This window comes from Danio rerio, chromosome 6 (assembly GCF_052040795.2).
Source record: "Danio rerio strain M-AB ecotype USA chromosome 6, GRCz13ab, whole genome shotgun sequence".
Taxonomy (NCBI): Eukaryota; Metazoa; Chordata; class Actinopteri; order Cypriniformes; family Danionidae; genus Danio; species Danio rerio.
This window is the reverse complement of record NC_141026.1, coordinates 11528870-11541617: the sequence shown is the minus strand read 5'-3', so window position 1 is coordinate 11541617 and position 12748 is coordinate 11528870. Positions and strand designations below refer to the sequence as shown.

The following is a 12748-nucleotide window of genomic DNA, read 5'->3' as shown; positions in this document are numbered from 1 at the left end:
GTGGCTGGAAGGGCATCCGCTGCGTAAAACATATGCTGGATAAGTTGGTGGTTCATTCCGCTGTGGCGACCCCTGATTAATAAAGGGACTAAGCCGAAAAGAAAATGAATGAATAAATAAATGAATGTTCGTTATTATAACAATCAATACATTTCCAGTATTGTGTTTAGTGTAGACATAAAATGAACCTGGAAAGAGAAGTTGCTGAGATAGGACAGGTTTAATTTGTTATGGAGTTCTTGAAGGGATAGTTCACCCAACAATTTTGTCATCAAGTCACAAGTAAGTCTCGAAGTCTTTACCCGCAAGTCTTAAACAAGTCAGTTTTTGTGAGACTCAAACAAGTCAAGTCACAGAAATATCCCAATGTTGTGTCAGTCTTTTGTCGTTCTTTGTTTTATTCATTTAGATTTTTGAGTACAACTTATTTGAAAAATGTAAGGCATTACGGCATTAGCATTAATTTCCACACATTTTCCTAGTAAAATGTAGAAGCAGTGCAGTTAAAATGACTGTTTTGTTTAAGTTGTGTCTACGTAGCTTAATTTGCGTTTGTAAGTTGGATTAACTTGTCAAATTGAGTTCAGATTGCTTGGGTTTTGTAGTAATATCTACAAAAATTTACAAGTTACCTGTACAAAATTTGAGTAATCTTTATGAGTCTAAAATTCGGAATGAATTTGCTTGAGAAATTCTAGGCAGTTCCACACTTTTTTTCCAGTAAACTCAACTACTTTTTACATTGTGTGAAACCACACTGAAAAGAGTGTTGCATGCAAAACTGTTGCAAACAATTTATTTGTGTTGAATTTAAACAAACAAATTAAGTTTAATAATGTTCAACTTAATTTGTTTGTTTAAATTCAGCCCAAATAAACTGTTTACAACCACTTAACGTAAAAAAATTGAGTAAATCCAAGGAATAATCTTTGAATAATTTTTTTCAGTGCAGTCACTGTCTAGCCATTTTTTATATAATTTAACTAAACTTTTAGATTAAAATACAGTAGTAATGGACTATACATTTTTTATTTGCACCAAAATTTTTTCTAGTTGCAACAAAGAAATATATACTTTCCACTTAAAATGTGTTTACATACAGCTACGTAAGGTAAATAATAATATGAGTGAAGTTACTGTTACGATTTTCGTTTGGCTCTAGGGTTAAAAGAGGTAACATTTGATGTGATAAAATTTTGTGGTGGCAAAATAGCAAATTGACAACCAAAATACTGCACAAATAAGTGAATTTATTTACAAAAGTAAAAAGCCAAAAAGCAAAAATATTATATACAAGATCTCGCAAAAAAAAAAGAGAATAAATCAATGTATATTATGGATGGGGAAACGAGAATTAAGTGGCGCTAAATAAAAGAAAGCAATACAACGAAACCCCAAACTAGCTGAAATTACCCTCTAAACTATCTAATAAAAAATAAAAAAACAAAACATCTTCAGCGTTTTCACTATAACTAAAACAACTCTTCCAACCAAAAAGACAGAGAAAACTTACAGCGGGTGGCGCACATTTCTAAACTAGTGTGTTTAGACCAGTGGTTCTCAAACTGTGGTACCTTCTAGTGGTACGCGGAGAAATGAAATATGTCATGTACATGCTACACACATTTCAAAATTTATGAAAAATGATGTATATAATATGCCATATATGACATATAGCCTATATTTCTGAGGTGATCTACCACGTTTTTCAACTGTGCAGAGTTGTAGCTGCTTTACTGGGCCTACTGTGCTACTGTAGTTCAATACTGCTCATTTTGGTGGTGCTTGGAGAGACAATTTTTTCTGAGGTGGTACTTGATGAAAAAAAGTTTGAGAACCACTGGTTTAGACAATGGAGTAATCTGCGTATGTCACGTGACATCTGAACTCGAATCCCAGGGGAAGGCTGACGCCAGAGATCAGGGAATCGTCACATACGCACATACAAGACTGTAAGTAAAACGAGCTTCCACGCTCACGTTCCTTTAAACTTTGAGCTCCAATCCTGATTGGCAGCGAAGGTGATGACGTCACAGGGTGTAATGGAGATTGACATCTACACAGAGGAATGGCATACTGGAGTGGGTGATCCTGAGAATTGACACACACACACACACACACAGAGAAAGAGAGAGAGAGAGAGAGCACACACACAAGCAAAACATACAGGCATATACATATGACTGTAACAGTTACAAAGACTGAAATGTTTGTGTTGTCAACAATTTGTGTAATCTACTGATTACATTTTTTATGAAATGTTGGAATTTAGACCAACATTTGTTTTGCTTTAAATAACACAAATGTACCCTATTGTCCGACATGTTTATATTCAACAACACAATACCATATACTGTTTTGTAGAGTTAAATGCATAAACCTGATTTTCAATCACAACAAATACTCAAATCAAATTACAAATAAAATATTCCTAATACAAAGTAAACTGATAAATACAGAAGAACTGACAGTTATTATTGTTCTTTCAATTTTTTCATAGCTGTCTAAATACAGAAAAAGCCCACAAATGCCCAGCACTAAATCCTGAGATGACCTGATGGTTGGTTTATCAGCTGACCATCGGAGTGCCTCAGAGTTCAGTGCTAGGTCCTTGCCATATTTTTAATGAAGATTGATGGTTAAAAGTATTGAAGTCAGACCACAAAATGATATACTATACACAATAAAAGCAACCTAATATTAGTTAACCTGCCTTAAAATGTCATTGATGTATTAAATAAATTTAAAATACATGCATTATTTTACAAAGCAAACTTCTTTACTTATTTCTCCCTCTCACAGAGACACTTCTCAGTGTTTGCTGTACATTTCCCCGGTGCGGATGCCCTGAGCACTATATACAGCAGTATTTTGAGTGGTCATTTCCAGCAGGGTGGCTACAGTTATGGTGTTAGTCGTATGTCCAGCACGCTGGTGCAGGCCGCCATTTGCCTGCATCAGAAAATGAGCCAGAACTTCTTGCCCACAGCCATTCGGTTCCACTACATTTTCAACCTCCGGGACATCTCTAGCATCTTCCAGGTGTGTGTCTATAAATAAGATTGATGCGTGTATGTCTGTGGCCTAGTTATGCCGCTTTTTATATACTGTACAGCTCACTATTTCTGTTTAAGGGATAGATTTTTTTTAACACATTTCTAAACATAACAGTTTTAATAACTTAATTTCTAATGATTTATTTGATCTTTGCCATGATGACAGAACATAATATTTTACTAGATTTTTTTCAACATACTAGTATTCAGCTCAAAGTGATATTTAAAGGCATGAATAGGGTAATTAGTCAAGTCATTGTGTTACGATAGTAAATATTGCAAAGTTAATAGAAAAATATTGCTTAAGGGGCTATTAATATTGACCTTAACATGGTTTTAAAAAATGTAATTGCTTTTGTTTGAGCCGAAATAAAACAAATAAGACTTTCTCTAGAAGAAAAAATATAATAGGGAATACTGTGAAAAATTTCTTGCTCTGCTAAACATAATTTGGGAGATATTTGAAAAAGAAAAAATCACAGGAGGGCTATCAATTTTGACTTCAACAGCATATGCTCTGCTAGTAGATTTGTCATTTATTAGGGTTGACATGCTCGTTCCTGGGCTCCTATATATTCATAGATATATACACTAGATATCGCATAGGGACCCTGAGCATGCGTCAATAGCGCCGCCACATTGGTACAGTGCTCCCAGGACAAATGTCATTCAACCGCACTGAATGTCATTTCCCGTGATGATGCGGGTCTTTAGAGCTGTCTACGGGTGTAGTAACAAGCAAACAAAGGAAACAAAGCACAAAGGCTGAATATTTCATAGGTAATATTAAGTTTTTTTTTTTGTTTTTGTATGTTCTGAACTTTTGTGCTATTCAGGTAACGTTATTGATGACAACAGTCACTTACTGCATTCACCATACGGCAAAGCAGCTCCAACTTGCACTAAACACTCGGCTTATGCTAGTTTTGTTGAATAAAATCAGCAAACAATGCAAAAGAAATATGACAACGAGATGCTGCGCTGCCAGAAACTTGTATTATTGTCGGCTAACGTTAGTGAAAGAGTCGTTCGGGGGATTCATTCACAAACGAATCGCTCCCTCCGTCAGTATGAGAAGTGAAAGCAGGAGAGGAGGTGTGTTTCAGGACACGATTAGATCAAATTTAACAGGGAGGGTGAATAGTACATTTCTGTACACACAAACACCAAGCTTTTTGACAGGAATGCCCGTGCGAAAAGTGATGTAAAATTATAATTTTCGTAATTAGAAAAAAATTACATACTAACATCCAGGAAAACTCCCGATCACAGATATATGTGTATATGTGTATATCTCTGGCTTCGGATGGCCACAGTCCTCCACTGTACCTTGGTCCCGCATTCATTTTAAAGAAGCGCTACCCTGTAGCAAGATGGCAGCACTATTGACGCATTCCGTCCAATAGACAACAATAGGCCAGGCGACATCTAATGTATATATCTATGCTATATATTTATATGTGTGTGTGTGTGTGTGTGTGTAGGGAATTCTCTTTGCTCTGCCAGAGCATGTGCGGTACCCTATAGACCTAGTGCACCTATGGTTGCACGAGTCGTCTCGTGTGTATTCAGACAAACTGATGGAGGAGAAGGATGTGGAGCTCTTCAACAAGATCCTGTTGGACACGGGCAAGCGATACTTTGAGGTCAGCTGAACTTCTCAAGAATTTCATAAAACGTGGAAAACCAATTGTCAAAAATAATTGGCTCTTCCTTTTCCCTTCTCATTCTGTGTTGTAGGGTATAGATGAGTCTATTTTTATCAACCAGCCATTGATCTACTCTCATTTTGCTCATGGTGTGGGTGAGCCGCGTTACGCGCAGGTGACTGACCTGGAGAAGCTTCAGAAGACACTGATGGATGCTCTCGAGCACTACAATGAGCTGCACTCTGACATGAATCTGGTGCTGTTTGAGGAAGCCATGCAACACATGTGAGGCCACTAAAAAATGATGATATATGTATAAAAAAAAAACAATTCATCACACAATTCAGGGTTTTAAACCGGAATTAGCAAAAAAAAAAAAATCTCATGCAAACATAACATCTCATACATATATTACAATCTTAACAAAACATGCAAAACGGATGAGTTCTAAAAAAAATTCACCCCTCTCACAGTTATCATGAAGGGTAATATTAGCTACATGAACCAAAACAATCTTTTGTACCAGGCTGTAAACATGTTTTTATCAGCTGTAAAATTGGCCAATTTAGCATTGAACATCTGCTGTTCCTGGAGTCAGCCCCTAAAGGCCAGTCGATGAATTGCAGTTTCAGTTACTTTCGTATTGCTTCACGAGGGAGAGCAGGAGGTTGTCGATTGGTTTTAATGCTTTATTTTATCATTTGTAGGGCCAGACAGAATCAATCTGTGGACCTTTTTTGCTTTATCTGCGCAGAATTTTGTAAAAAGATTTCTGATGAAGGATTTTGAGAGTGTGCAGCCGACAAATCAGTGTGGCTCTTAATGCGACAGTGCACTATATATATATTCTACTGCCGAATGTGTTTATAATTAATAATCAAACTACAAAATACAAGGCAAAATCACTCACTGCTCTTGACTGAAGGACTGTTGTAGCTTTAATAATAAACTATTTCAATGTGGGTCTCACAGTGAAAACTATTCTTAAAGTGCAGTTTGTTTCAATTGTAAATTTTTATTCTACTGTATTTTTTACAATTATTATTTTATTTTATCTTTTTTTATTTTCGTTTTGCTTTGATTTTAGTTAACTATTCTGCTGTGGTATCAACAATTGTAAAATGTTTTTATACTCTAAAATGTAAATGTATAATGGCAACTTTTTTGTTAGTATTCAACTTTGTATGTACGTATATCTATATATATATTTATTTTTTATTTTTTTTCAACACATTTCTAAACATAACAGTTTCAATAACTCATTTCTAATATCTGATTTTTTTTGTCTTTGCCATGATGACAGTAATAATATTTGACTAGATATTTTTCAAGACATTTCTATACAGCTTAAAGTGACATTTAAAGGCTTAAGGCAGGTTATTTAAGCAAGTTATTGTTAAACGATAGTTTGTTCTGTAGACTATCGGAAAAAATATATAGCTGGAAGGGGCTAATAATTTTGACCTTAAATTTTTTTTTTACATTTATTTTTATTTAATACTGCTTTTATTCTAACCGAAATAAAACAAATAAAACTTTCTCCAGAAAAAAAATATATTATCAGACATACTGTGAAAATTTCCTCGATCGGTGAAACATAATTTGGGAAATATTTAAAAAAGAAAAAAAAATTCAAAGGAGGGCTAATAGTTCAACTGGGTAAATATAAACTCAGATATTGTGTTTATATAATATACATATAGACACAGTAGAAAAAAAAATAATACTATTTAAAAAACAATATTACAATATTGACCAAAATAATCAAGATTAAAATTCCTATAATCTAGCAACTCTACTGTGTTGTTGCACAGCTTTATGCATATAAATATTACAACTTTATTTAAATACAGTACACTTAAATGCAAAATATACAATATGTATGTATTGTGAAAAAGCTATACAAACTCATTTGACTTGATTCCTCTCAGCATCCCATACTTTTTTTAGATCATATTTTCAGAATTATTTTGTTCTACATTTGTTTCAATTTACACTTTACTAGTATGTGTGTGTGTAGTTGCAGGATAAGTCGTATTCTTGAGTCTCCTGTGGGCAATGCATTGCTTATTGGAGTAGGTGGTAGTGGGAAACAGAGTCTCTGTCGGTTGGCTGCTTTTCTCAGCGTCCTTGAAGTATTTCAGATCACACTGAGAAAAGGTTACGGCATCAGCGACCTTAGGGTAACACACCCGCACACACTGCATTTTCATTATCTCTCTTTTTTTTTGTTTAGATATGCAGCATTGTGAAAAACCTTTACGTCAGTTCTTTTGTCTTTCCCTGTAGAGTGATATTGCTGCATTGTATATAAAGGTGGGAGTGAAGAACATTGGCACAGTCTTCCTCCACACTGATGCCCAGATTCCAGATGAAAGATTCCTGGTCCTGATCAACGACATGCTAGCATCAGGTGCACACTGCAAACACCTCTCACACTTTCTTCTCCTCTATTTCAGTTCTGTTAGTATTGCTCAGTTTGTGTGGCTATTTTTTATTTTTTATTTTTTATTTTTTTGCGATTTAATTGCTGAATCTTTTATCAAAGTATATGGGTATTATCCTGTCCAACTGACCGGTAACACAAATTTCTAATCAGCCAATCACATGGCAGCAACTCAATGCATTTAGGCATGTAGACATAGTCAAGATGACCTGCTTGATTTCACACCTCAGAGCATCAGAATGGGGAAGAAAGGGGATTTAAGTGACTTTGAACGTGGCATGGTTGTTGGTGCCAGATGGGCTGGTCTTCGTATTTCAGTAACTGCTGATCTATTCAGATTTTCACGCACAACCATCTCTAGGGATTACAGAGAATAGTCCGAAAAAGACTGGTTTGAGCTGATAGAAAGGCAACAGTAACTCAAATAACCACTCATTACAATCAAAGTATGCAGAAGAGCATCTCTGAATGCACAACACATCCAACCTTGAGGAGGACGGGCTACAGCAAGAAGAAGACTTCACCGGGTGCCACTCCTGTCAGCTAAGAACAGGAAACTGTGGCTACAATTCGCACATTTCACCAAAATTTGAAAATCAAAGATTGGAAAAACATTGCCTGGTCTGATGAGTCTCGATTTCTGCAGCAACATTCGGATGGTAGTGTCAGAATTTTGCTTCAACATCATGAAAACATGGATCCATCCTGCCTTGTATCAACGGTTCAGGCTGGTGGTGGTGGTTTAATAATGTGCGGGATATTTTCTTGGCACACTTTGGGCCCATTAGTACCAATTGTCAATGCCACAGCCTACCTGAGTAATGTTGCTGACCATGTCCATCCCTTTATGACCACAGTGTACCCATCCTCTGACGGCTACTTTCAGCAGGATAACACACCTAGTCATATATCGTAAATCATCTCAGACTGGTTTCATAAACATGACAATGAGTTCACTGTACTCAAATGGCCTCCACATTCATTAGACCTCAATCCAATAGAGCACCTTTGGTATGTGGTGGTAGGGGAGATTCGCATTATGGATGTGCAGCCGACAAATCTGCAGCAACTGCATGATGCTATTATGTCAATATGGACCAAAATCTCTAAAGGATTATTTCCAGTACCTTGTTGAATCTATGTCAAGAAGGATTAAGGCAGTTCTGAAGGCAAAAGCGGGTCCAACCCTGTACTAGTTACATAAGTAAGTAAATTAACTCAATAATGAGCTAAAAAAATCTCCAATTTCTGCAGGCACAGATTTACTAACTTTAGTTTAATGAACTAATGTTTATTGTACCTTTATTGTACAGAATTAACCAACAAAAGCTTAATAATCAATAGTCATATTGACTATATATATCTCAATAGACGTAGTGATTAAATATGTACACATGTGAAACTGTAAATGTTTGACAACAAATCGCCTATTAAGTCTTCAAGCATTTAGTGCAGTGATGAACAACTGCTGCCAGTACAACAGCATAAATATTCTTAAAAGGCACGTAAATCATTTTTATAGTATTTTGAAGTGACCATGATTTCAATATTGCTCATGTTCATTTTCATTATACTGTCTATCGATTTATTGAATAGTGGCGTAGATCTAAGTTTCTATATTTATTTTTTGTATGTGTTTGTGTGTATAGGGGACATCCCTGACCTGTTTAGTGAGGAAGAAATTGATATGATCGTCACGTCTATTCGTGTGGAGTTGAGGGCGCTTGGTTTGCTGGACACTCGTGAAAACTGCTGGAACTTCTTCATTGATCGTATACGCAGACAGCTCAAGGTTGGTCGCCTTATTTCAAAAGCGCATGAATATGGATTCTTGGCCCAAAATGAAAATACTGGATGTGCTTGTTCTGAAACTGAAACTGCTTTGTAATAATTATTTATATTTTTATCATGTCATTTTGCAACCCAATAACTTAATCTATACTAAATAAAAAAAATAAAATAAAATAACCAAAATAAAATAAACCAGGCAATACCCCTAAATCAGTAACATAAAATTGGCCAGATAATGTAAAGTTACCAAAATTGTTATTAAAACAAATGGCATATTTTAGAGGTTTCGTTGTTTTGTTGACTTGGGCTTTACAATACCCATATAAAAATTGTAACAGCTACAAAGTAATTATTATGCTCTATAAATCATCAAATTGAACCATCATAAGGAAATACAGTTAATTTTATTTACTAAAAACCAGATACTGTAAAAGATATGGATGTAATATCCATGACATCACCCATAAGTTTCTGAAGAGTGCAAATGAAGCTACAAGTGGGCGTGGTCAGCCATTGGCAGTTTGTTTGAGCATCATCGCACCGACCGTGGGTAACCAAACATGGGCAAAGAGGTGGAGCATGAGTGGGGGGGGGGGGGTGAAGTTATAACTTCATTACTTGTGACATTACCTGTTACCTTCTGACCACATGTGCTTGGCTGTACACTATATCAATAAAGTGTTAAGACTTTTAAAAACACTGTTGTAACGCATAAAGCCACTAAGCATTGTTTTTACGACATTTTTCTACAGGCGGAAAATGCAAATTACTTCCAAACACTTCAAATATAAAATGTGTGAGTAAATCCAAGGCTATTCATGAAATCCAGGAGTAACACTATGTGACAACGTTTCAGATAGCTGTTCTACAATTTTTAATGACAAGATTTTCATTCATCTGTGAAAAGAGGTCACTTGAATGTTTTTTTGTGAGCACAATTCCATAGCTTGCCATATTATCTGATAATTGTAAGAAATAATCCCAAAAGGCAATTGACTGTATAAAGTCACTTAAAATAAAACAAAAATAAAATATATATGTTAAGTTCAGTGGCTAATCGGCCGGAATCAGCTGATGGCATGGCAGCGACCAGCGAGACCTAGCTGTCACTCAAGTGGCCACGCCCTTAACTATGCAGACTTAATAGAACTCAATATAAACTAAACGGATAAGTTATAAAAAATTCACCACCCTCACAGTTGTCATGAAGGTTAATAGTAACTATGTGAACCAAAACCATATTTTGTAGCAGGCTCTAAATATATTTTTATCAGCTGTAAATTTGGCCAATTTAGCATTGCAGTCAGTGAACATCTGGAGTTCCTGCAGCCAGCCCCCAAAGGCCAGTCGATGAATTGCAGTTTCAGTTACTTCCGTATTGGCTTCACGAGGGAGAGCGGGATGTTGCTGCTTGCTAAAAACAAGCTAGGCCCATTTTCACTGTAAATGTCCCACAGTCACGTTCCTTTCTGCAAAACACAGACACCAAATATTACTTAAAAATGGATAAAAATGTTGTACTCGTATCATCTGCCTGTTTCATGAACATTTTAATAAATAATATCATGTTCTTGTAGCAAAAAAGGTCAGTTTTTTCAAGTCTGTCAAGTGGCAGGCTTTAATATTTTCGGCTAGCACTGTATTATTATTAAATGTCAATATACTGCATTATATTTAAGGGCGACACGGTGGCTCAATGGTTAGCACTGTTGCCTTACAGCAAGAGGGTTGCTAGTTTGAGTCCCGGCTGGGTCAGTTGGCATTTCTGTGTGGAGTTTGCATGTACTCCCCATGTTGGCATGGGTTTCCTTCGGTTTCCCCCACAGTCCAAAGACATGTGCTACAGGTCAATTGAATAAACTAAATTGGCCATACTGTAATTGTGTAAATTAGTGTGTATAGATGTTTCCCAATGCTGGGTTGCAGCTGGAAGGGCATCCCATGTGTAAAACATATGCTGGATAAGCTGGCAGTTCATTCCTCTGTGGCGACCCCTGATAAATAAAGGCACCAAGCCGAAGAAAAATAAATGATTATTAAAGTCTATGCAACAGAATGAGTTAGAACAGTTTCTTTATAACGTATAGTCCCAAAAGCTATTATATTTAGAGCATTTGTCAGAGCGTGGAACAAATCAGTGAACTTGAGGTGTCATTTTATCAGCATTGCTATGTTACAATACAGTAGCACTATTGCGAACAGCAGGAACAGCTATATTACGGTCATTTTTCTCTTACAAAAAACATTTGAAAATGTCCTTTATGGCTGATTATTTTTGTGGCCAAAAAATCGGTGCATCCCAATCAATATACAATTATCTAACTGATCTGACATCCTTTCTGCACTGTAGGTGGTGCTGTGTTTCTCTCCAGTTGGTTTCACTCTTCGTACACGTGCACGGAAGTTTCCGGCTCTTGTGAACTGCACTGTCATTGACTGGTTTCATCCTTGGCCCCAGCATGCATTGCAGTCCGTCAGCAGCACTTTCATACAAAATATCCCTGACTTGGAGGTAACAAAATCTACATTGCAATATTCTGCACAGCACTGCATTGCGTCTTAATCAGGGACAAATTTGGGGGTCAATAGGATTTTTAAAAATACATAGTTTTTTTTTATTTAGCATAAAATAACATAAAAATTGGAGGAAAATTAACACAAATATTTAGCGTCTGATTTATTAAAGTACTGAGCATCAAAATGTCCTTACAGAAAATGATCATATATTAATAAAGAAATTATGTATAAATATTTCTAAATAAATAATAAATGAATAATAATATATTAATTATATATTTAAAGTTTTTAACAGAAGTGTAGATTTATTAAACAAGATATTTTCATTTTTCTTTTTTCTTTTTTTTTTAGCCGGATGTGAGAGTGTCTATCAGTGAGTTTATCTCATTCGCTCACACTTGTGTGAATGAAGTCAGTGTGAAGTATCAGCAGAATGAAAAGCGCTTCAATTACACCACACCCAAGAGCTTCTTGGAGTTCATGAAACTTTACGGCAACCTGCTGGGCTCAAAGAGAACAGAACTGAGACAAAAGACAGAACGCCTGGAGAATGGCCTGCAGAAGCTGCTGACCACGGCATCACAGGTCAACTTTACTTTAAAAAAGTACCAAACAATTTATAAATGTAAACTGATTAGTCTGTATTTTGGCACAACCAATGAATGCATCTCATTATAGAAGCAGAAGGAGTTGCACAAATTAAATTAAACCAGAAGTGAAAATTGATAATAACTATATTTGAGTTTAATTGTTACACCACCTTCTTAATAATAAATCTTACAGACACATTATGTTTAGTTGTTGCATTTAATTATGTATCTCTATTTTAGGTGGAGGATCTGAAGGCTAAACTGGCCATACAGGAAGTGGAGCTGCATCTAAGAAACACTGATACTGAAGCTCTCATTGCTAAAATTGGCCAGCAGAGTGAGAAACTCAGTCAGGAGAGGAGCGTTGCAGATGCAGAGGAGAAAAAGGTAAGACAAACATTCACTAAAACATCAACATCACATTCAATTAGAATTTCACATGCTTTTAATTGCTTTTTATAATAATAATTATCATTGATTATATTAGTATATTAGTGGTAATATATACATTAGTAACTCACGCTGTCCCATCCATCAAAACTGACCTAGTTCTGCCATCGGGCTTTGAAAACAATCAACGCCACTTCAATAAGCTCCTCCCACTGATTAGCATAGGCTTTTCATACAGGTTGACGTTGAAAATGAAAACTGAAATACAAGTGTCTATAAAAGGAAAACTTTTTACATTTTAATTTGAAT

The 12748-nt window shown here is 35.8% G+C and overlaps 1 protein-coding gene across 1 annotated transcript in view; it reads left to right on the top strand.

The window, feature by feature from the left end:
- The window catches only part of dnah9l (dynein, axonemal, heavy polypeptide 9 like), a 115600-nt gene that overhangs the window by 65101 nt on the left and 37751 nt on the right, over nucleotides 1–12748 (top strand). The window contains exons 52-60 of the mRNA XM_087256600.1: nucleotides 2803–3042; nucleotides 4541–4702; nucleotides 4797–4990; nucleotides 6726–6888; nucleotides 6995–7118; nucleotides 8801–8943; nucleotides 11293–11454; nucleotides 11811–12044; nucleotides 12290–12436. Coding sequence (XP_087112726.1) covers nucleotides 2803–3042; nucleotides 4541–4702; nucleotides 4797–4990; nucleotides 6726–6888; nucleotides 6995–7118; nucleotides 8801–8943; nucleotides 11293–11454; nucleotides 11811–12044; nucleotides 12290–12436 — 1569 coding nt within the window. The remainder of the gene's footprint in view (nucleotides 1–2802; nucleotides 3043–4540; nucleotides 4703–4796; nucleotides 4991–6725; nucleotides 6889–6994; nucleotides 7119–8800; nucleotides 8944–11292; nucleotides 11455–11810; nucleotides 12045–12289; nucleotides 12437–12748) is intronic.